Source organism: Dromaius novaehollandiae, chromosome Z, assembly GCF_036370855.1.
Source record: "Dromaius novaehollandiae isolate bDroNov1 chromosome Z, bDroNov1.hap1, whole genome shotgun sequence".
Classification (NCBI taxonomy): Eukaryota; Metazoa; Chordata; class Aves; order Casuariiformes; family Dromaiidae; genus Dromaius; species Dromaius novaehollandiae.
Window position 1 is genome coordinate 17,151,499 of NC_088132.1, and position 26,101 is coordinate 17,177,599.

At 39.2% G+C, this 26,101-nt stretch overlaps 1 protein-coding gene across 3 annotated transcripts in view; it reads right to left on the bottom strand.

The window, feature by feature from the left end:
- BRD10 (bromodomain containing 10) overlaps positions 1-23,820 on the bottom strand; it is a 59,414-nt gene extending 35,594 nt beyond the window's left edge. The window contains exons 1-3 of one of the 3 annotated variants that reach the window (XM_026097492.2): positions 22,930-23,820; positions 12,379-12,579; positions 2,446-3,881 (exon numbers count right to left, since the gene is read on the bottom strand). In XM_026097492.2, coding sequence (XP_025953277.2) covers positions 2,446-3,881; positions 12,379-12,579; positions 22,930-23,432 — 2,140 coding nt within the window. In that variant the 5' untranslated portion in view covers positions 23,433-23,820. Of the gene's footprint in view, positions 1-2,445; positions 3,882-4,543; positions 4,571-12,378; positions 12,580-22,929 lie in introns of those variants that run through there. The other 2 variants (XM_064502440.1, XM_064502441.1) reach the window with 2 other exon arrangements.
- Positions 23,821-26,101: the final 2,281 nt, after the last annotated feature.

Genomic DNA, 26,101 nt, shown 5'->3' on the forward strand with positions numbered 1-26,101 from the left:
GTTTTAATCCCCATATTCTTATACAGGCAGAGTATTACCTTTTGTTATATGAAGCTTTTGAAACATACTGGGTCCTAAAATATATTCTAATAAAACTCAACATGTAAGGACAAAGGACAAATTAGTAATATTACCGAGTTTTAACCAGTTTTAACGCAGTAACCCCAAGACTCATGTAAACAAAAAATACTCTAAGATATTAAAAAATCCAAATTTATTTTGTGCATTTCAGAAAATAAAACATGAACTTATTACAAGAAACTCCCAGAGACTTCTGTCTTCATTTTTAGCATGCACTGCCTCATATGTAAGACATAAAAATGAAAAGTGACTTGAGGAAAGGTCTCTCCTGATTTCAGTTTCATTAATGACCTTTGTTTTTCTCCATGGTGTCAATTAAAAGACAGGAATTTTGGTCTGAAAGAACTGCCTATATTTAGGTATTGATCTTCACCATATCACAGTGAGCGCTACAATTTCCACTAACAGTGCAAGATTGCACTGTTAGTGCAAGATTAAAGTCTTTGACCTATTCAAGACCAACAATTTTAGTCTTGAACAGATTAAAAATTAAATATTCAAAATATTAGAACTTCTTAAAAATTACAATGATTTCTGTAAGTGTAGTTAATGATGTGTTTCTCTAAAAGAGTTTGAATTATACTTAAGTATTTATGGTTTAATAATACTTAAAAGTTTTTCTCTTCTCATTTTTAAAAACAGAACAATTTGTAATTTTAAAAAGTTGATGTATTTTGAAACATGTTATTAGGCATATCAAGTATAACGATGGAGGCTATAAAGTACCTTTTTTGAACTTTTATTTTGTTATTTTCATAAAATGACACACATTCTAAAAAAGCAGTTATCACAATAAACATAATTCCTTCTATCAATTAACTTCAAAAGCTACTTCCAAATATTGCCATTCTGTTTTTGCTAAGCAGTCAAAGCAATAATCTATTCAAAACTGAACACATTCTGCTCCATGAATATTGCTTATTTCATACCAAGTAGATTTTTAAGCATGCATTGTTAAACTAGAGCTACAATCACAATAACTACATAATTTAAATCCTTTCACAGAAAAATAAAACACTTTGTTTTCAATTTTTTTTCAATAGTTTTTTAAATGGAAAGGCCATTATTTTCAGCAGGGGTTATTATTTAATTTTTTTGGTTGTTTTCTGTTAAGAAGATTGAAAATCAGTGATAGGTTTGGAGAGTTAATAGCTACAAAATTAAATGTAAAATATGTCACGTTACTTGTGCCGAATACAACACATATAAACTTAAATTGTAGTTCTTGGTATTTACATTTAGATGTGGGCACGGAAATATTTTTAGAAGGAGGAGTTTATGATTTACAGCGTAAAAGAGATATCTGAGTATTTTGCACAAATACTTGGGATCTAAAGTCACTTGTTTTATATCTACTACTCAAAGTCTAGGTACAGCATATTGGCAATAGTTCTCTGAATTCTTTTACCTTTTTAAAGGATATTTTGTCACAGAGATTTTTGTTTTCAGCTCCTTGCTTTAAAATTGCAACAGGATTTCTCCAAGATTTACCTGTCAATCTACTCTGCTATAAAATAAACCAATTTATCGTAACATGCACTGTTTGAAGCGGTCTGCTAAAAATCTAACACAGATACCTTAGCCTATGACTTAACAAGATGGCAGATCAGGTTTTAGAGCGCTTTACACAACATCAAAAAATATAGCAGCTACCTGAAAATTTGTACTGTCTTAAGCACTTTACAGTTGTTTTCAAATTTTTCAGTAACTGGAAAACTTGCTGGATTAGGTATCACCTATCCATAACCCTCAACTAGACACTGTCCACATCTGTAATAAAAAATACCATCTGCTTAAATACTGCATTTGAGTTGTTTGACTAAGTTGGCTGAAACATGACCAGGCCCACAGTCAAAGCATCATTGTTCGGTGACCTATGATTGCACAGCTCTAATAATAATGATTTTAGAATCATGACCTTATGTAATCACTCTGCATTCTCTGTAACTTGGATGAGGTAATATTGTCAGAAAAGGGAGAAGTATTTCTACAACTGCTATGAAATAAAATAGTATCAAGCTATTTCAAGCCACACTCTCTGGAGCTAACCGGTGGGTCAGATTCATTCTCCCTAAGTATTCTTAATAACAAACAAAAACTCCTCCAATGATTTATGTTCTCTCCAGATAAATTCTGCAAATCAGTCATGGTTTAATCAACCAATAAGCTTGTTTCATATACTTCTGTTACTGAAAGGGAAACTTTTACATTAAAATTAATGCCAGAAAAGCGTAATGCAATAATGCTGTCCCATTTCACAATTTGAAACATGACCTAATCAGCTAAGGAGACTATTTCAACCACACAAACACATACAAAATCAGTATCTCCCTAATTTTTAATATGGATAAAATGTCAACTTACCAGATTTGTGCTTCTTGTGTTTTGCTTTCTTTTTGATTATAAACAACTTGTTCTGGATCTCAGTTTTATAAGATTTGAATGAGTGAAGATGAATCTCACGCTTTCTTTGTAAGTCATCAAGTTTTCTCTGTAGATTTTCATTTAAAATGTCTTTCAACTTCTTTTTTTTCTTTTTCTTCTTTTTAGCCCGCAACTTGTTCAGTTTTAGTTTCTTATTATTTCGCAGCGAGTTTTCCAACGTTGTTTCTTTACCAAGTTTGTGGCAATTCATGTCTGGATTGTCATTATGACTGCCGTTAGCATGCATCTGGCAAGTTTTCAGCGTGTTCTCCTTGAATGAGCTGATTTCAGATTTCACTCTGGTGGCTTCAGCACAACTTTGTCCATTCTCTACAGCCTGCATTTCTTCTGGGCTAAGGCGATCACCAACACCAACAATCTCTCCCGAACTGATCAACTTCCCCAAATTCTCTTTACAGCAACCAGTTTTTTTGATGTCACAGTCTCCTGAAGTTTTGATTTCACAGTTAGGTTTCATTTCTTCTGCAGCGACTGTAAAGCTATCTGAGTGACTATTTTTTTCTGGACAGCTAACAATGGAACCCACACCTTTCCCCAGTTCTGTCTTGGAACGAGGTATCAGCTCTTCTCTGCCACCAGAGCTGACCTCCCCATTGCTTTTGCTTACATATTTCGCTCTCTCCAATTTAATCCGTGGTACTTTTTTTACTTTGATGGGAGGAGACGGAAATTCAGGAGCCTGAAAAGGTTTTTGTTTGTAAATCCGAATATCTGCACCACAGAATTGTGGAAAATGAACATATGCATTCTCCAAGTAGTCATAACCAAGAATTACTTCTCTGCATTCATGGATAGGCTGACCTAGCACAGCATCCTGAACATCTTTTTGAGTTTCATACACAAAGTCACAGAGACCTTTTAGTAGCCACACTTTCTGGTAGAATGGAAGTTCATGAAATGGTTTTTCCTGCAAGGGATTAACTTCTCCAAGGACTTTAAAAAACTGAGGACACAATCCAAGTTTTTCTGCAGAGCTATTAGGATTGTCAGTCTGCCCTACAACAGTATACCAGTGTTGTACTTTCTGTCTAAGTGCTGCTTCCCAAGCCCTGTAAGGAAGTGTTGGTCTTCGATGTAACGTAGATCTGCGATGAGGAGGACTTAACAAAGAAGTCATTATTTTAGATAAAAAAGCATTACACTGAGGCATTAGAAGACAACGTTCCAATTCATAGAACACTATTTCAGGTAAGTTTAAAATCTGTTGTGCTAAACAAAGGAAGTGACCAATAGCTGGAATCTCCCACATTGTCTCCATCCTTGTAGGTGCTGCTTGAGCTAAAAGTGCCTGTTCCCATTCTTCTACTTCTTTCTGACTAGCTTCTTCTGCTTCTTTTCTTTCTTGCTCTCTCAGCCTATTGAAAGAAAGTTCACAAATATTCACATATCATGTGAACTAAAAAAAAAAATGAAAGAAAAATAAGAACTACAGCATGAAAAACATACATATCTTAAAGTAACAAAGAAGACAGCATAAAAAAAATAATTGTCTTATTTTACATTACACAGTGCATCGTAGCACCAAAACAGGATATTAGATTCCCTTATTTCTCATCACAAGTAGTTTAGAAAAGTAAAAACAGAAGAAAAACTTAACAGATACCAATAGCTTGGGGGGGGGGTTGTGCTTTTTTTTTTTTTTAAATATGTATGTTTTGCACCCCCCACACACCTCCTTTTTGGCACTTATTCAATATTTTTACAGCCCTGTACCAAACAACAATGCTTTTGTTAATCAAATACCCATATAAAAATCTCTTAAATAGCAGAGAAGCTTTATTCTCAAACTACTGTGTCACTTACCTGGTAACTCCCGTCTTTGCTACAAGTACACATCCTAACTGTAAGCACCTCACTTTTTTTACAAAAGCCCTTCCCCCTCCCACCCTTAGATGTGTTACTAGTAGGTGTGCAATGGTGGTCAAATAGGAAACAAATGTTAGGATGCATGAAGAATGTGATGGAAAATAACACTAAAAATAAAATGTCATTACATTAATAAATGGTTTGCCCTCACCTGGAAAACTGTATTCAGTTCTGGTCCCCCTATCTAAAAAAAGGATAGAGCAGAAATAGCGGATATTCAGAGAAAGATGTTATTAATAACCAGAGGCCTGTAAAAAATTCCACAGAAAGAGAGGTTGAGAAACCTGGGACTCCAGACAAAACACTAGCAAGAGGAAACACGACAGCAGTATACAAAACTATCATGAAAAGCTATTTTAGACTGGGCACCTCCATTTACTTTTTTGGTAAATTCATTGCAAAATTCAAAGGCAACATATTTAGAAGGCGGAAATGCTTCCACTTCAGATCAATCACCTTTAGCTTACTAGCTAACTTACTAGAATACAAGACATGTTAAGTTAGCTCCAAAATGAAAAATGAGACCTCTCTACGGGTCACTAGTAATGGAATGGATTTTTCCTTACTGTTTCAAGGATAAACAAACATTTTTTGCCTCAAGGCAAGAGCAGAAGGGAATTTTTTTTTCCTGGAAATTTTTCAAAGCTTCCTTGTTCCCCACCCCCCCACACCCCCCCCCCCCCCCGAAGCTTCTACCAGTCACTGGTGTAGACAGATCACTGATTTGATCTAATACTGGAGTTTGGATTGCCATATTTGCGGACTTTCAAATTCTTTCTCTTCATGTATAAATAGCAAATAAATGCTATGTATCAATTCAAAGCATCAGTGCTTCCAAATTCAGCCAAAGAATAAAAGAATATTAAAATCTTTTGACCACATGAAGCTAATAATGGTCTTCTAGCATGAAGAATATGCATTTGAAAGTAAAGTAGTGTTTAGATATCTCAGTAATATCAAAAAAATGTGACAAACCTAGCCTAAGCCACATTTTGGTATCGATGCAGGAGAACATGCCATGATCACAAACTACCGTAATTTGCGTCCTTTGTATGTGGGTAGTTAAGATGAGATATAATAAGATCCCAGTAAGATTTTCATCTGAAATAGATAATTAAAATAACGTTCAAGTGGCTTGTTACCGTATCTTGAACACGAATTTTTAATATCATATAAGTGCAGGCTTGTTATTTATGTACCTAACAAGTACAGAAATACAGATTCATGCAAAATAAGATAAATGCAAACAGGTCAATCAATTCTCAAATCAACTCTACCAATGCAGCACTAATTTAACCATATTATGAATGTGATCTAAGGACAAAGCTTCCATTTGCCAGCATCCCATTTCAACAATCCAGTAAAGTCAACAGGACCACTTGTATAGGTGAAGTGAGCAATTCTTTTTTTCTGACTTCTGTCCTACTTTCCAATGTTTTAATATTGCATTACTATGATAAATGAAAAATACTCTTACAAATGGGGCATAAGGAGAAAAGAGAGAAGATAAAAAGTGTTCTAAAAAAAAAAAAAACAACAAAAGCCAAGCACTCCTGAATTCTACTGCTTTTTCCCTCTCAACTGTACAACTGACATCCAAATGCCCTGCTGCCTCCAAAGAGTAGGAGCACTTTTAAAATTCTATAGGAATAAGCTTTAATATCAATAGATATACACTGACATAAAACATATGTAGAAACAATTAGCTATTTTAGTATAGTTTACTATAAATGTAGGAGGCAGACGATACAATATTCACGAACAGTTTCACCAGCACCATCAATGTTGAATTTAAACTAAGGGAGAACTCTCAAAAAGAATATGCTAGACAGACCTTTGCCTAGAGCTTCCCAAAATGGTATTTGTTACGTTATTTTTAGACTGTTTTGAAAAGCAAAACGTAAGTTATTCGATTTGCAAAAAGATTTTTTTTTTAAAGGTACCGTTTTAACACACTAGCAGCAGACATTCAAGAGAAAAATGTAAAAAATAGCACACATCTCATCATTACTGAGCTCTTCTACTAGGTGCCCATCTTTCAAGATCACAAAGCATTTTCCTAGGCCTTTTTTCAGGGGTAGAGAAAGGACAGGGAAAGGGAAGGAGGAAAAGGGAGAAACATTTGGTATCTAACAGAACAAATATCCTTACACTGAGAAACTCTGGAAAAAGACTTTGGCTTTTGTGCTGACGGCAACCATAAAGATTTGTTGTTTCCTACTTTTATCTACATTTATCAGGAATATGTTTGCAGACTTATGTTTGCAATAGTAACACACAACTATTCTAAGGTCAAGCTGACATTTCCAGACTAATAGAAGGCTAAAATATTCTTGGAACATGTTGTCTGCTGCAGTTGTTTTGCAGCTCTTGAGAGGATAAAAGCATGGTACTTGACCTTAAAACTCAGTGGTCATACTCCTAGAGTAGAGATACCATGCAGAACAGAGTCCAGGCATAACTCCCCTCTTTTCTTATCATTTTCTTCCCTAAACCAGCAGACATATCTCACCAGCTAATTCCTCCTCACTTACAATGAAAGATTTCACCGGGAGGGAGCAGGAGGCAAAGACTAGATTATACTGTTTTCCAGCAATTACCACTCCTAAACCACTTAAATGGTTGCATTCTTTTTCACAGCTATCTCTTCAGCTGCCCACCAAAATCATCTGCCTGACAGCTTGAAAGGTAGAGCCCTTAGGCTTTATGCCAAAGGGTAAGGCATTGAAACTTTGATAAGAAGGTACTGGGAACTGTTGTAATTACCCACAAATTTGTTTCTACAAACTTTAAAAGAAAGGCAGAAAATTACATACAAAATAATAATGTTAAGTATTATTCATATTATTAAATCAACATTCAAAGGCCTGAAGAAACTGAATTTGGGGATGCCCACGTGACCTTAATTCTATAGCTCTTTAGTCTTAAACCACATTATTACATAAATTTTTTCACAAGATCCAGTTCACTCCAGACCCAAGGGCAAAATTGAGACTATATAAGTATATCTTATTCCATGATTTACTAATTTAAATGACTGACTTGCACCTTAAATTGAATTCTTCAAATGGTGTCACACAAACATTTGAAACTCACCTAATGACCACATTTTCAGAGATGCTAAAGACCCAGAGAGGTATCTAGCACAATTTTCAACGAGAGTTGTACAGACACTTAATTCCTAATGAAGTCAACCCATGGATTATCTGTTGTTCACAGATGGCTTTAAAAATTTTGCTAGACATCTGTATGTTCTTTGGCATCTAAATTCCTTTAAAAAGGCAAGTGTTCCAGATTATATAATAATTCCACAATTATTTATTGTTAACTAACACACAAGTTTGTATGTATGTATGTTACTTGGCATGTAACTAAGTAGTTTAGTGGACCTTATATAGAGCACCCAGGAAATGTTAATTGATAATCCAGAGAAGAGAGTATTAGAATAATTTAACAAATTTAACAAAGATTCACAAGAAAACTAAATCAAAGCTCTTATGTACATTAGGGGGAAAATAAAAAGTACTTTTGCTGCTATGCAGAAAGTATTAGCTGCAAAAGACTGAAACAAACTTTGCAAAGACATTTTCTACGATTTTCCATGCTGGGTCTACCATGACAACTATACCACTTCGGGGATGTTATTAAAAAATTAAATACAAGAAAAAATATGATTGTGTAAGTAATTGATAAGTTACAAAAAAGGAAAAGAAAACTTTCTGTAGAGAACACCTATATAACATAAGTGACAGAAGGATTAAGAATAAGACTTCCATAGAAGTTAAAGAACACATTAGAAAACCACACTTCGGGATATTCTTCCAAAACATGCACTTGAAGAAAAGCTTGTAAAAATCAGTTTTAAGGATTTTGTGGAAGAAAAACCAAAACCAAACTAAAACCTAAACTGCTACTTAAAGAATTCCATTTACTGCAATTCTTTCTACTCATGAAAAGGTGTTATTGATTCACAGGAGTATCTAAAAGCAAAGGATTAGATATTAACTTGGACTTCAAAGGGCAATTCCTTTAGACTTGACGTGAGTTTTGCAGATAGGCACCAGTACAGGCAACTTTACTCATTTGGGACTGGAAGTATGCATCTCCTAGTCAGGCAAACCGACAGACTAAACAGAGATGCTTGTTAGCTGGAAAGTACATGTAAGCTGACTGGTTAGCTGGATGGCCAGAAAACAAGCATATTTTTGTTTTCCTAACTGCTCACCTGCAAGCAACCTAAACAGCAGGCACTGTGTACCAAAACACAACTCAGTTCCCAGTGTACAATTTTATGGAAAATCAGCAGCAGAGCAAGGTTGGGAGGGAGGGGAGAAACACAAGGTGTCTGGTAGAGAGCATATTAAAATCCTGAATGATTTACCCACTCATTTGAGTTGAATTTCATAGTCAATAATTATACTCTGGCACTGGATAGCTTATCTGTCTTACAGCAACAGATCTGGACAGTCATTCTTTCACAGCTGTGGTAAGAGTCAGTGAAACAAATAAATAATGATAATAATCAGTAGAACAATCTCTATCCTCTTAAGCAGTGTTTTAATACCAAGAATAGAGTTTATATCATGAAATTTTAAATGTAAATAGAAATTCTGTATTAACTTTTCATGGCCTGAGAAAGAGGGGAATTGTTCAGGATCACATAACTTCATCTGAATTTTCCTTGAAGATTTTCCTTGCAGATGAGCTTTAAATAGATGCAAATGCATTTTCAATTCAGCAAACTCCACTGTTTATTACAAAAAACAAAGAGTGAGAGAAAACCAAATTCAGTGATGCAAAACTGTGTCTACTGATGGGCCAACTCTGAAGCTCTAGTGAATACTGCAACGGGATTATTAAAAGGAAGGCACCATACACTCCAATTATGCTACCTACAGGTTACAATCTTGCACCTACTTTTGAAATGAGTCTATTCTGTGCTAACCTCTGTGGTGGACAGATGAATGAACTTTTGCCTTAAACATTTCTTAGCGCAGAAGGTGCAAGCAAACCATAACCCCGAACTAGCCATCTGTCCCTGGTGGAAACAGGACTGAGCTGCTGCGACTCCCGAAATGGTCTCCCTGCGACCACCCAGGACACACTGAGCCTGCGCTGGACCAGGCCACGATCGGGCAGAGACTTTGGGACCTGGACTGTAAATTATTGCCGCTTAGCACCACTTCTATAAAACTTGCTTAGCATGAGTAGCTAAATTTGCTGAAGCCTTAGGCCGCACTCCCTAGTTCAGTGAGAAAGGGCCCCAGAGCTGGTGCAGGCGGGAATGATAAGGGAGTTACCAGCAATTTGCACCTGAAACAGTGCTAATTGCTGGAGTTACCAACTCTTTGTCAGGACCTTGAGAGATGATGGCAGGACCCGAGGAATGAAGACACGCCTGTCTGCAGAAACTGCAACAGTAAAGATAAGAGAGGAAAAAAGCAGCCTGCCTAGGAACAACGATGAGACCCAGTAAGGAGCAGAAGACCCCAGACCCCCAAATTACTATTGGTCTGAACTACCACATGGGGGGGTGGGAAACTTAATTTGAAAAAGCTGTAATTGCCCTGGGATCTCTTTGCTCGAGGTCCCTCTTCGGAGGCACCCAACTCGAGCTGTAACTACCGCACGCGTGTCATTACAGTTTATTTATTTAATTTGCCTTGATTTTGGCTCCGAACTTTTCAGCGGGAACCTAGGGTCGGACCCTGCTCGAGGTGTAATTACTGCACGCGCATCGCCAAAACTTACACCCAGGGTGAAGAGGACCCACCCACCACCAGACGGGAGCCCCCCCGCCACCGCCGAGACTCCCAAAGGAAGAGGACCAACGGGACGCCGCTGGATGCACGGGTGGTGATATCTTTTTTTATCCCTCTCTTTTCCCCTTTTTCTCTCTTTTTCCCTCTCTTTTCTTGAATGTTGCTAAGATCTGTTCGAAATGTGTGGCACGGACTTGTCTAGCTAGTTGCAGTAACCACCATTGAATTATCCTGTTTGACCACATGCCTCATCTTTGTGTTAATAAATCTTAAAACTGGTTGGCTGGTGTCGTTTCACCTTAATTCAGTCCAAGAGCACCATGAACCAGGTCGTTGGTCCCAAGAGGAGGGAGGTCGTGCTGAACGACTCCTTTCGGGCCGCGACAACCTCAGTGTATCAGTTTTCTAAAAAAGAATCTGAATAAACTCCTACTGTTCATAGCAATTAACTATACATTCGGCATTGTCTATATTTGACTGATAATCCAATATAAGTTCAGGAAGTTTTTCAACGAAAGTGAATGAGGTCTCATCTTAGTGTTACAAATGTTTGTTTTTATATAAATTCAACACTACGAAAGTTCATTTAAGTTGTCAATAGGAATGTGTGATCCTAATTAGTAATGTTTCATTAATTTTACAGGCCTTCCAATTTCCAAGTGTTTTTTGTAAGAACATTAAAAAAAACTCCAAAATTGAAATGTGGAATGTTTGCACTATGGTGAGCAGGGAAGTAATTGATATAGAGAGGTCCACATTAGTTTGAAAACGTGGTGGATCCAATAGTAAATAAGAAAAACGAAGAAAAAACATGATTATTTTCCCAGATCAAAGTTATATCCAGTAAGACCAGCTATCTACTGACACATTTCTAATTCTTCCTATTAAGTGACATAGCGCAAAATCTTAGAGCATAAAGAGGCAAGCTGGTTTTGATTCCTTTCTGTTCTTGCAGAACATTCTGTAGAATCAACCACTGTGCACTTTTTCAGTAGCATCTGGGACTTTTGAGTATGACCAGATACAAGTATAATGGTTAATTACTGCAGTTTTGTAGACAAGTGTTTAAAATAAGTATATTTAAAAGCCAACTTTTTTTTATTGCAGTAGGTAATACATTTTATGGACTCTATAGATTAATTTAAAACCTATCAAATAACCTTTTTCCACAACTGTGTTATCAAGTTCAGAGGTCAAGAACACAGACACAGACCTGAACACAGTTCAGGTAAACTTTACTAGAGAAACAATAATCCTAGTGACGTTTGCTTTTTTGCAGCGTGCGAAGTATGAGGTGAATTAGAGGAAGAGAATACAGACCTAACACTTTCTAAGGGAAAAAGCTAGCTAGCGCCCATGTCAACCAGAACTGTACAGCTTCAAATGAGTTGAAAATGAAGAATACCTGCAAAGTCTGAGTAAACTGATTATATATGGGAAGAAATTCCAAAACTGTACAGTGTGGGAAAAATAGCTGGAAGTATTCTGACTTTCAAAACTAACAGTCTTACCCTCACCCTCCCACATTCAGACAGTCTCTCAAGTTACTGTTAAAATACACATGCTTACAAGCTTCACTTTCTCAGCCAAAGTGAAACATATCACAACCAACATCAAATGCTGCCTGGAATCATATGCCTCTTAAATTTATGGACTTGAAAAACACAACAGTCACACACAGTTAATTACACATGCCTTCTAAATGCATTACCTAATGAACAAGGTGAAATGCCATATTGGTGAGATAACTTATCTCTGCCAGTACAGCTCCTGTTATCTCTGCTATTAGTGAGAGTAGCACTGACAGGATCATAGAGTTAGACTGTACGAATTTTGGTAGTTTTTATGTAACTGCTAAGTGGAAAACAGTCCAAGGAGAGGTATGATAAATCATGACTGGGCTAAAAGGAAATGTGGCTGTGGATGCTTTCAGTTGCTGTTAGAAGTTTCATAATGCTAAACAGCAGCAGCCTTCAATCATTTAAATCTTACAGTGCTTTAGAATTCTTTTTCAATAAGGGGTAAACTAAAAACTGATTTCTTGCTTTGTGGATGCACTGTATGGAAATCCTGGGTTCATAAGTGAACTCAAGATTAGGAGCAGCGCAAAGTTTAGTGACCTAAAGGAGCCTTAAAAAGCTGCTTTGGAGAATAAGACAGGATTATCAAAACAAACAAACAAACCCCACACAGCACACCAATCCTTTCCAGTTTCTCCTATTACCTCTTTTCTTCTTTTGCTCTCTGCTGCTCCTCCTGCCTCAGAACCTGAATCATTACAGATTCAAACATGCCTGTTGACAGGCCTACTAAACTGCGAGGTGTGGAACGACGTCTTGTTGAAGTGCATGCTGTTCCTTTTTCATCTTCTAGCCCATAGCATCCTCTAGATGTTACAGCTATTGATGTTTTCTCTCTCAAATGCCTAGAAGGAAAAAGCAAGTCAATTCACAGTTACATTCTCCCTTACCAGAGGATGTTTAGTGCCTACATTTCCAGCCACAGATCAAGCACATCTGCTCAGAAAAAGGCAGTTACTGTTCATCTGCCATTATTAGGACTACAAATTTTTCCACTTTGAAGGTTCCTTTACAAAATTTTAAACTTAAAAATCATAAACAAGTTAAAATTTTACATGTGTTAAAAATAGTGCATATTTACCTCAAGAAACCACATATCAATTGCAGATAGAATTTCCTATATTATTATTAAATCAAAAATATTTGGAAAGAAAATAGTTTCACAAGACTTGAAGTAAGGAACTAACATTTTTAGAAGATGCATAGAAACACTGAGACAAAATAAGGGGAGAGGAAGGGGTTGTTTTAAACAGCATGATTAAAAACTGTGTGAAAGGAGTTTATGCCTGTTAAAAAAGTAACAGAGATGAAAATCAAAAAGCCCCAAACCCACAGACTTTTGAAGTTACATTTCAGACTACACTATGTTTTGAATTACTCTAGCAGACATAGTATCAGAAGAGTGACACTCTTACACGAACTCTGAAAACAACTGGCAGAAAAAACAATAAACAAAAACCCTCTCTATTTTCCACAGCCACACAATGTGAACCAAATTTTTCAGGTGAATACTAAAGCTGGAAATTGTCCACAGTGAATAGCTGTCCCAACACGGAGTCTGTATCTCTTTCCCTGCCCCTGGAAGATACACAATCAAGACTAATACGGCGAAAGCTCAGAGCCACAGAGATTCTAGATTACAGATTAATCTGCAGGCTGCCAGAAGAACGCGAGCAGACACAGCAGCCTGAGGATCAGCGCTATCATATGCCAGAGGCCACTTGGCAAAGAATCTGGAGAGAACAAAAACATAGGTTCAAGCTCAAAGGGGGAAAACTGACTTGTGCTGTTTCAAGAACTACAACACAAAATCTGCGTAGAATTATAAAGCTAGCAGGTACTGAAATACCACAAAGAACACCACAAAAAGACTGAAGGTACTAGTGCAGACAAGTACTGAAAGATAAATGAAAACAGGTGGTCACACATATTCCATGGTAAGCCAGCAGGTGCAGTGTCTCATCACTTCACATATAATCTTCCTTACTAAAAAAAATACCTGGTTGCTAATACAGCTTAGAAGCATTAAAAAAAAAAAAAAAAAAAAAAAGGTGGAAAGGGGACAGTTGCTTCAGCACATATTGTACTTCAGTTTGGACATTATTTGTATATTAGCTCAGCATGTGGATGGTCTGGATACAAGGACAGCTCTTCATTTTTCTTTTCTGATTTCTCACCCAGGGCACGTCCTGTTCCCCAGAAAGATAACTCCCTCATTACTCCAAGATGTCCAGCAGTGGCATGTAACATGGCAGCCTATCTGGGTATAGTTACATAACAGTTTTTTGTTGGCTAGCTTAATATATGATCCCTGGCCTACTTCTCCTCCTCCTACTCCCTGTTACACTTTCAATTGCGAGACCCAGATCACTGAAACAGCTCAGGTGAATCCCTCCTGAACAAACCCTCCACTCTTCTTTAAAAAAAAGAAAAAAAAAAAAACACTTACAAAAAGTTCCCCTGGCACAACTGAGAGGGCAGCTAAACATGGTATGGCAGGAAGAACGAATGACCAGTGACTGGAACTGCTAAAATGACTTTTCTTTACCAGTGAACTCAGCATCTCACAATATCACTTTTCATAGTCTTATGCAAGCACTACCCTATTATCTAGGTAATATAAATTCTATAAACTTGAAAGATTTTCTTCATTACCTTCTTCTCATAACAATTAAAATAATATAGCTAATCTTCAAACAAAGAGCTCAAATACAAATTTAAGGTATATAGTTTTTTCATTATGTTTACATAGAAGTGTGTTCTACATAACACAGTCATACAAAGGACCTCAGAATTATGTTCTGTAACGATACCTTGGAGTTAATTTGGAATTGTTTTGTGATATTTGAAACACTTATTTTGAATAGCAATATACTTAATTGATGTTCTTTGAATCACAACAAACACAAAACTCTTGGTGTTTTTCCACACCAAAGGCCTGAACGGCCTCAACCCCCAAATTCCACTCTTTGTTGTCTTTACTTCAGACATGAAGGCAACTATGGAGTACCATCCCCACATAAAAATTATTAAGGAAGCACATGGTTTTCACTGGACGAAAAAGGCTTTCTGGTAGCCTGGGCACGTGTGGTCAGCTTGTTACACTGGAAACACTAAGGATTGTACCAGCTACTCTGCCACCCAGGACTCTATTGCAAGTTCTTACTGCTCCAGCTTCTAGAGTCAGAAGATTAGAGTGTGCCTTCCATATGAACTTACAGGACGTTTCTAAGTAGTTTCAAAGCAGTGTTTAAAAACATAGTTTACAAAGAATAAATGCTGGAAGACACATGAAGTATCCTATAGTTAAAGATTGTTAAAGAAACCTGTAACAGGGGCAACTTAAGTACCGTCTTCCTCCCACTCCCATCTTCTTTTACATTAACAAGCTACAGCAACTGAAAAACAAGTCACCAGAAAGTACCTAGAATAGTGTCTTCCATGGAAAAAAAAATTCTATTTCTTGGTCGAAAAGCGAGACCATTCTCTTCATCAGCAGCACAAAGTATTAAGGATGCAATTTTACATTAAGTTTTTAAAACATTAAGATAGAAAGACATCTTTCTCTACAATACAGAAATCAATCCTGAAATTTGCTTGAGAAATGCTTCCAGCATCTCCCAAATCATGAGCAGAAGGCAAGAGAGGAGGAAAACAACAAGCTATCACCTATTTTAAAAAGTCTTAATTTAAAAGAAGTCTACTTCTAAACATTTTAAAGCTTGGTGCAAGTCACTGCTGCAGGAAAATTAAGACCAAATACAAGGCTGTTTACTGTATGAAATAAATTTCCTATTTTATAAAAACATAGTTTATCAAAGTAAGATTCCCAGGTTTATCTATTGAACTGGAAGCATCAGTTACAGAATACACAGCTAGTTATATGGGGAACAGCATTATTCAGTATTTTATAATATAAGGAACTGAAAACAGGATCCTAGAGCACTCTGAAACCATCTTTTCACATTAGAGTTGTTCATGCCTAGTTTCTGCTTCACGCTGAAAAGTCTTGTCTTTTTCCTGAGAAAGCTTCAGCCATGTTCTTGGGGAACATGCTATTTAGAGAAAAAGGCAGTAAAGTTAAAAAGCAGTGCTCTCATGCTTTCAAACGAGTATTTGAGACTGAAGCAGCTTTTGCTCTTCTTTCTTCGCATTTCACTACACCTGCAGAAATCCATATAAATCCATCCAATTTTAAGATTTTATGAAATAAAGGTGCTCCCTCTCAGCTGTCAAAAACATTAGTGGTTAAATTCCAACGTATTTCAAGTCGCATAAAAATTCAGGTGTGACAAGGCTGTATGTGCATCAGAAGGTAAAAAGGGAAATATGTAGAACAGTAGTTCTCAGAATGAGTTTGATCTGGGTAATTCTGTGCGTCTTCACCGCCCCTGCTTCATGTTTGAGGAAGCTGTCTGGTAGACAACTAAGCAGAAGGAAGAGAATGGACACAACTAAGAGATGAATGATGCACTTTGAGATCTGCAATCTATTTCTATCTCTGCATTAATTTCCTGTGATTCTTGACAGGTTACTTGGTTCAAACTTTTCATAAACATCTAACTGCAGATTATTTTCTGAAAAAGGAAACGGAAGAGCCTACCATTGGACTTGGAAAAGTGCATTTTTGTGGCAAAGGGAGGGGGATGGGAAGTAGGTATAAGTAGGGAACACGAAGAGTTAACAGGAAGGCTATTATTACATCCCAGAAACTGCAAAGAGAAAATAGTTGGGCCTCCACTTCATTCTCCAGCTTCTTATTTGTAAAACCGGGATAATAATATTCCCTCAAGCCTTACAGAAATATTGCAACACAGTGTGACACTGTACTGAATAGCAGAAAAGTGTAAATACCAAATGCATCCATCAGTTTGCAAAATAGTCATACTGAATAGTAAGAGGAAAATACTGTGCAACCTGCACCTGTGATGTACACAGGAGGTTGGGCAGGGGACAGTCAGGGAGGAAGCAAAGTGAACCAACAGTGCTACTTAGGTATAAGGACTACAAACAAAGAAAAAGTAGGAATATAGTCAATTAATTCTGACTTCCCTAAGTTTGAAGCACTAGAGACTACATTATGAATAGTATTTTTTAATTAACACTTTAGGTTGTTGTTTCATGACCTGTTGAAGCCAACCCAAATGCTGGCTGGCACCACCAAAGGGCAATCCCACCCAATCAAATCCTGACCCCCAACTACCACAGCTCCCTTATCTAGTTCAAAAAATTGGTCTTAATGAATTTTTTCAAGCTGTCTAATCAGTTTTCATTAAGAACACATTTTTCAGTAGCTGTATGCTTCAATACAACTTAAATGAATCATGAAATTGCAATTTTAGAAGTGCAAATGATTTATAAGAGACAGGCAAGCAGGTAGATTTCTGCCTGCCTTCTTAACTCTGGGTGTATTAAAGAGAGCTGAAGTCTGAATTAGTTTACCTCAGAACAGACATCTAAGATTACTTTTCATTTGCTGTAGGTGAAAGCATGTACCTACACAATTACTGTAGAGTCAGCGAACACACAGTAACATGTGTGTTCATGTTCTCCGGATATACTAGAAGTACAGTGTAAATTAAACCTAGCATCTTCTCCTTTGCAAAAGATGGCTTCACCTATACAAGTCTCTAAAGAAAACAAGCTTTGAAGATTTCATGTTTTCCTTGACAGGACTCATAAGACAACACCTCTGATAAAATCTGTATTAGCACAACTAAATTTCACTCTGTCTATCTTTACAGACCAAAATGTTAATCAAAAGATTCTTTGGATAATCATGAATATTTTTCCAGTTCTAAATCTACAAAAGCTTCATGCAGTCTTTTACGATTAAACAGATTTATTTGATAGTTAATGAAACCACAGAAACACAGTAAGCCTCTCAAATTCCAATGCAGAATCAAGGTCTAAGAATATAACAGATGATATATTCAGATCTGAATAAATCATTTTAATCCAAGAAACAATATTTGGATTTGAAATGAATCCAAACATCTAATTTCAGGAGTGTATTGAGCATAATAATGCTACATTTGGACTTGATCATACTTGTATTGATGCCAGTAACAGAAGGAATTTGGTCTTCGGAATACAATTTCCCTATTGGGATGCACACAAAAACTCTTGCATATTACAAATAGAATTAAGCTTGCAAATTAGAGAAAGAACACTACAAGATTAAAAGAAGTCATCACCAGCAGTAAAGTGAATTGAGTCTTCTAAGAGAAACATTTTCGGCCAATTGTGGAGATAAAACTAGTTGTGATGGAACAGAAATTCCAGAATTACAAATAAGGCAGCGAGACTATTTTTGATAATTCCAACTTTTAGACTGCAGTTCATAGATGTTTCAAGATTAATCCCATCCCTATCCAACACACAGAGACAATTAAAATTGTGATTAGATTCTCATTTGTTAGTGTGTCCAAAGACACAATGGTAAACATTATTTTAGAATAATGCCATTACCTAATATACTACACACACAAGGTACACTTCATAAATATTTCTGATGAGCAGCATACTTTCAAGACATAACTCAACTGCAAAATAAAGACAAAGTTTGGGTTCCTAAAGTAAAGGAGGAATAGTTGGGTTTTTTTTTAAGGAATCCAATTTTAACATCTCAGGTACAATTTTTCTTGGCTGAGCCACTTTTCATGAAAGTGATATTACAGTGCAGTATAAAGCTCACATTCAGTTTGTGTCACGGTTTAAATAAGAACTACATAAGAAAAACCTGAAAATCATTATTAAACAATTTTGCCTTGGAATCAACAGGCCAAATAAAGTTTTAATAAACTCAAATAACAAAACAGTTTGGTTAATACTTTCAGCTGCAGAAGATTTATATGAAGAGTTTAAGAACACGTAGGCATGAGTAATTATACTGAAATAAAATAATTTTAACAGGCTTATATTTGCTTTTGATAGTTCTTTGTGCAAACACAGCCTTAATATTATTATATACAGTATCACGCAACTAATCATGGTTGCTCAGTTATACCTGCTGGAACAGCTGCACTGGATTAAAATATTACAGCCCTCAACCAGGAAACATTGCCCAAGTCTGGTGGATGTTCTTATTCCACTTCAGCACAAGATGAAGCAATTTTGCTTATACCACTGTGGAATACCTTAAAGCTGCTAGCAATATTTTAGAAAAGGTAATACGTAATTTTACTGCTGCTTACTACTAAGCAAAACAGCAGCTGCATTGACAGTTCTGAAGCATGGCAACATGAGGCCACTTGTTTCCACATGCAATCATCAGAACAATCTTTGGTTTAAAAAGAAAAAAAAAGAATATTTAAAATTAGTTTTTAATATAAAAAGTTGTGAAGACACTAACATTAACTTCCTAAAAGTAACTGCTCCCATTATGTTGCACATAAGTAAATAGCAAATAGGCAAATGTAGCACAGCTGCAGTAGTTTACATAGGAAGAGCTGAAAGGGCTATTAGTTTGGCTAATTGTCATTGGCTAATGCAGCAAGAGATTCAGTTCCTTCCAACAGTCATGTCTTTGAAGCCTTCTTAACAGGCATAAAAGGATGTAACCGTGCTATTACATTTTCCCTGGAAGACTGCACTTGACTTTTGATGCTACAGAGATAACTTATCCACAAATTTGCTTTCTTCTCTCTCTCCGGGTTGCAGTCTCTCTCTCTCTACAAGTCCTAATTATTACTGATCCATTTAGTTTGTCAAACTGCTTGAAAACCACTGTCTTAAAGTAGTTATAGTAACTAAAAAAAATGGCCACAGATTCTGTCATTCCTAGTCAAACAATCACAAATATTTATTTTTCAATTACTGCAGGTTACAGAAGGCCATTATAAACTTGCACTGTTTTTAGGAATATGAAATGTTTTTCCAATTTAGGTGCAAAAAAATCATAGCTTGCTGACTTTTGGGGGTGGGGGAGAGGATTAAAGCAATCTTATGCTCTATATACTACAGTTTTCATGACTAAACTACTCCTCCAATATGTGACTCTCACAGAACTTCTGCAGACAACCCTTCACACAAATCAACCGCCTGCTTGCCCTTGTCCAATAATAGCATGCAATAACAGCATGCAGATAACATACTGTGGATAACATCACACCCATTTCATCTTCTGGGTGAGTTCACATTAGTATCTTGGCTCAGACCAGGAGCATGCTTTGAAGCAATCCACCTGAATGCCCCCCCACTTACCATACCTTGGTTCACATCTCAGAGCAGTCTTAACCTGTGCCAGCAGAACTCGTTTTGGATATAACTGAACTGAAAGGTACATTCCAGCAAGCCCCTCACTGTGTTCAAACTAAGCACTTGATCCCTACAGACATACCAGAGCTGGACCAAAATAAATTGCCCTAAAAACCAAATAGCATGGATATCAAGTCTTTAGAACAACATTTTTGTTGCATTGTTCGTATCACATCAACTCACTTGGTAACACAGAAATAGCCCTTGTAAACAAGGATCGTAAGAGCAATCTCCCTTCTAAAAAACAAACAAACAAACAACCCCCCCCCCCCAACTTCCTGTCGTTTGAAAGACCTGAAAATCTTACAGGCAACATTGCTGCCCAGAAGCCACCTGATGGGGATCACTGAGCTAACTATGACACTGAAGTGAAGCAAGAATGATTATTCCAAGAAGCAGCTGTTGCATTTCATTTTCACTAATAAAATTAGTTGTGTTAAACGCTTAAAATGTCTGCTTCCTCCCCAAAAATTGTAAAAGAACTTTGAGACCTTTAGATTCCATAGTCCATTCTATTAATACAATTTTTAGAACCTTCTACCAAGCTAATATACATTATATACCAAGCTATATACATTATTATAAAAAATATTTTAAGTCTAAAAATCTCTTAAGTATTAAAATAAGAGATTTATTATATATTGAAGTAGAATAATTTTTAGCTTAATATTTCCTGTTTATTTGAACAAAGATTGTATGTGAAAGAACAGCAAGAGCAACTGTATTTTTTTTCTTCAGTAAATACACACAGCGATGTTTAATAGCACAGTACAGAGATTGGCTTCACTTTCTATGAAGTCTCCTTCCATTCCTTCCGTTTTTACAGACATTTAAATGCAGAGTGAGGAAAAAGGAATACAACAAAGCAAAATAAGCAGAATACTTCACAGTGCACTAGTTGTCCAAAATACTGAACTATTATTCCAACACATACCAAGCACTGTGAAAGCAACAGTTAACAAGAAAAATGATACAGCATGCCACAACAAATAGGTGGATACCCTTCAGGTCAGTACTGTTGACATGCTGCAGTCACAACAAATTAAGTAGTTTGATGCAATAAGCCTATACAGGCAGCTTTAGGCAGAATGCTAGGATGCGAATTCAAAGCATATTCAGTCCTTGCACAGAGATTCATTCAGCCTTTATACTGCAGTAATGTACTCTTCCAAGAAGTAGTTTTCTGACGGGGAAAGATTATATAGTTGGTAGTAGACAACATACAGAAACAAACTTGGGATTAATCTTCCAAGATGTATTTGGTTAGCTATGCATTTGTCAGCCGCAATTCTTTTGAGCCCGGAATTCTCTATCTTTTTTACGATCAAATTTTATTCAAGAAAGCTAGCAATATTCGTTCCCCTTTGGGTTCAGCTCCTACCCCTCTACTCCCAGACTGATCCAAAGCCGCTTTTATGCAGAAAAAGTTTCAAAGGTGTAGTGTTGACACACTAACACAGAATACATTCACAGTGGCTTATTCAGTTGAGTTCTGCAACACTCTCCTCAAGCATTCCCTCTACACAAGCAGATTGTGAGCCAGCAATACCACTCTGTGTCATTAGCAAGTTTGAGGTTGATGGACATATACAGTTTCAGATATTTCTTCATACCTCCTTGTTCTTCTTCTCCCTACCCCCCAAAAAAACTTACTATCTTGCATATAAAATATGTAAGTCCTACAGAAGATTGGTGGACTTTTCACTGTAAAAAGCTTCCAAAGTTTTTGAATACAACTAAACCAAGCGCATGCCAAACTCAAGAGAAAACGTGTATCTCAGTTGAGACTCAAACAGGGCCTTCTACTATATAACCTGAGAGCTTTCCATGCTCTAGCTGCTTCGGCTGAAAAAGGAAGTTCTTGCCAGGGACTTTTGTTTAAATATATCACAGTTTCCATTTTGCCATTTAAAACTACAACTAGCACATGCCAGTGGTTATCTTCTATTTTATCATTATCAAAAACTATTCTGACAATAAATAGCAGTGTCAAAACAGGTACTTCTGCCTGAACATTTTATTCTTATATTACCAATAGTAAAAAATTTGCACAGACTCATCTTGTAAAATGCCTCATCTACCTCTAACAGAGAAGGCTTCTAACTTTAAAGAGACAGTTCACAGAAGTTAGGCAGTTTCACTTGCTCCTGCCTGCATAAAATAAGAGTTAAATTTGACATCTTTTCCAAAAAAGTCCTGCTACACATTCATAGCAGGCTTCTTTTTTTCTGCATCCAATTCTGGGCTCCTCAGTACAGGAGAGATACAAATCTACTGCAGGAAGACCAGCAAAGGGCCATGAAGAAGAGTAAAGCACTGGAGCATCTCTCATAGGAGGGGAGCCTGAAAGAGCTGAGACTGCTTAGCCTGGAGAAGAGAAGGCTCAATGGGGATCTTACTGATGTGCACAAATATCTGATGGGAGGGAGTAAAGATGATGGAGCCAGGCTTTTCTCAGCGCTGCCCAGTGACAAGATTAAAGGCAGTGGGCACAAATGGAAACCACAGGAAATTCTGTCTGAACATAAAAACCCTTCTTCATCATGAGTGTGGCTGAGGACTGGAACAGGCTGCCCAGTGAGGCTGCGGAGTCTCCATCCTACTCAAAGCCTGACTGCATACAGCCCTGGACAACCTGCTGTAGCTGACCCATCCTGGGGAGTGGTGTTGGGCAAGATGATCTCCAGCGGTCCCTGCCAACCCTGAGAATTTTGAGATTCTATCAGAAACAAAATCCTTAGCAGGGAAACACTGAGCGTTGTTTTGCTTTTTGATGTTTTCAGCTTGGCACCCCCAAAAAATTTAAATTCAAAACAAGATTTGAAAGACTGTCAGAAAAAGCAAACCCTCAAAAGCTGCACAAAGAAATCTACCTCCCTTCCTCCCCTTATGTAAAAGACACCTGCCAGAGCAGCTGCAGAGTTTGCTACACCTACCGGGACAGCAGTGCCAGCTTCTGCTCCAGCATCATCTCCAGCTTCTGGGCCTGTTTGGAGAGCCAGTGATCCACGCCGTGCAGCCGGTAGCACGTCTCCAGCATCAGCCGGAAGTCAGCCACGAAATCTGTTATCCCTGCGTACTGCCCGCTGCAAAATTTCTGTTCCATCTTCAGCAGCCACATGCCAGCGGGCAGGTGCTGCAAGGACTGACCGCTGCTGCGACCTGAGGGGGGGCCAGCTCCTCCCTCGCCCCCGGCGGACGCCTGGTCCGCGAGCGGCTCCAGGAAAGGCGCTGTCAGAGGCCGGTGCTTCTCCAGCAGAAACTCGCGGAGGATGCGGTAGCCCTGCTGCAGCTCGGGGCTCAGGCTCTGCTCCCAGCGGCACCCGCTGCCCGCGCCCGCCGCACCGCCGCGCTCCTCGTCTCGCCGCTCCCGGCCTCCCGCGGCCGGGCCGACGGGCGGCGGGTGCTCGTGGGCGCCCGCGGGCTGCGCCGGCTCCATGTCTCCTCCGCCGCGGCCGCGGCTGCGGGCCCCGCGGCGCCGGCTAGGCACGGCCGCCCTCGCCCGGCCGGGGCGCCGACATGGGGCTCGCCTGCGCACCGGAGACACCGATCAGCCCCCGCCGGGCCCGGCCGCCGTGACCCCGCGGAGGGGTGGCGGTGGGGAGCCGGGCGGCCGGCACCGCGCCCCCGCGGCAGCCCGCGCCCCCCTCCTCGCCTGGCAGCGCGGCGCCGGCGCTGTCAGTTAACGGCGCGGCGGGGGGGCGGAAAGGGGGGCGGGGGGGAGGGGTCGGCCCGGCCCCCGGCGGCCTGGGAGAAGGGCGAGAGAAAGGGACGGGGCGCCTCACCTAGCGCGCATGCGCACGCGGCGGCGGCGCCGTGGTTGTTTTGGACGCCAGGTGAGGTGGCGTCATCAGAGGGCGCCTGCGCCGCCGCGGGAGGGGCGGGGAGGGCGGTGGCCGTTGGCCGTTGGCGCGCGTGCGCGGTGCGGGCCGTTGCGGGGGGGATCGTTTTGTGGGAAGCCGCGGGGGTCGCGTAGTGTAACGGTCTGGGGCAAGGCGTACGGTTCGCGGGTCTCCTCTTTCACCTTAGGCACAGTTGTCAATATGTGGTGTGTGACAGATGCACCAGACCCTAGTCGTGAAGCATTAGTGTGCCTTCTGTCTTGTATTATGGACAGACGTTCCAGCAGACCACACGCAGATAACAGTTTGGCCAAATGTTAAGGTGTCTTGTTCAAGACGGTTCAGTGGTTACAGTGAGCAGTTACGGCAAAAGCTTGCACTTAGCAGAAATGTTACCATTTTCAGAATGGAAACAAGCAGTAAGCAGAAACATGGAACCACCGTAGGAAGTACACTCGCAGGTTTTCCAGCTTTGCCACTAGGTACCCTCCTGTCCCGCTCACCACTGCAAAGGACAGCAGCAATGTACAGGGGAAGACCACGTACCCACGCTCCAGAGGATTCCCCAGTATTATTAAACATCTGGGCAAGATTTGTCTTTGCGCACAGTTTTGAGCTAATCCCCTTCGACATCCACAAATCTGTGAAGAGCTGAGGGTACCTTGTTAAGGTAGACACAACAAATGCAGGAAAAAGAACGAAAAAATTGGCCAGAAGAATGGCCAGGTCCTGGGCTGCCTGCCACACTGTCTTGTGCTAATCAGTCAATCGGATGGGAATAGTCCTGGCAGGTCTCTTAGGCCTCTTCCCACAGTACACTCAGGCAGTGGCTTCTCCCCTTCCATCCCTTCCCACATTTCAGTCCTTCCAGCATGCAAAGTCTTCACAAGTCTTGCGATCAGCACTGCCTTGGATTAGAGAGCACCAGCTCTCTAATAGTCTCCAAAATAAGCTTTTTCTTTCTGGAGGACAGTGAATGTCTGTGTGCTAGTCCCTTTCCTCATGCATCCAGCCCCACTGAGTTGTCCTGAGTGCTGGTTATACAGCCTCACTACTGAGGGCCCTACAGAGAGGCAGACACTTGGCAAGAAATCAGAAGAAGTAGTAGAGCTAAAGAAGAGCTTTGCAAGACCACAGATAGTAGCAATTTCAGACAGACCAGACAATTACTGTGGGAGGAGAGAGGGAATTATAAGCCCTAAAATGAAATGAAAGAAAAGCTTTAAAAGTCTATAAGAGAGTCTTTAAGGGAGCAACACTTGCAGCTGTGCAACCCCAGGCTTTGTGACTTACAAGCATAGTGCAATTCTCTGCCAGAAAGTGAGGGCATATATGGTCTCACAAATATACAGTTCCTCTTAGAAAATACCATAGTGAAGCTTTTCAATGGCTTTGTATTGTGTAAATGCATCTGTAAGATGAATCTGTAAGATTGGAATCCAGGTGAAATGATTTTCCCAGCCTCAATAAGTATGCTACAGGTAGTGATAGTAAATGTCATCCAGAATGTTGACATCTAGGTAGTCTTTTGCTGGTGCTTGGACACACTCTTTGCAGCACCTGTAGCTGAGGTTGTGCTTGAGCCCCATGAATGGAACATCTGCTCTGCTTTTTTACATATATATATGCAATCAACGTCATGCCACCAATGTAGAACTAAGGAACACCAGATCCAGAAGGCATGGGGCGTTGTGTAGCCATCCTGCACAGCTAATATCCAGGAGGAGCCCCAGTGTTTCATAGCACTGAAATAGAGCAGTTGTCTTTTTTTAATACATCTTATCTGGAATTGGCAGCAAACTGGTATGTGAGAGCCAGCTATGATCTATGGTTTAGAGAAACTGTGTTCAGCAAAGGTGATGATACAGTCATTTGAAAAAACAGGATGTTCCTGAATGCATTGTGTCTGCTTACTCTGATGACAGGTTTCGCCAGTCTGACTGCAGTGCCCACTGGGTGGTAGGAGTCAGCTGTAGTTAGATTACAAAAGGCAACGGCCAGACTGCATTTAAGTTTATGCCATTGCCCTTCATCCTTGCCTGAGCTATGCTGTAGGCATGCCAGGCCTTTTACTGTGCTGATCCTGACCTTGCCTTTCTGACTTGACTTTCTATCTTGAGCTGGACCTACCTTCTCACTATCAGTGACTCTGGTGATCACTGGACTGTTCAGTAAACCTGTTACTGTTAACAGGTCACTGTTCTGCTCTGTTCTGCATGTTTGGGTACTGTGGGAGTGCACCCCTTTTCAAGTGAGGGCTCTGCCC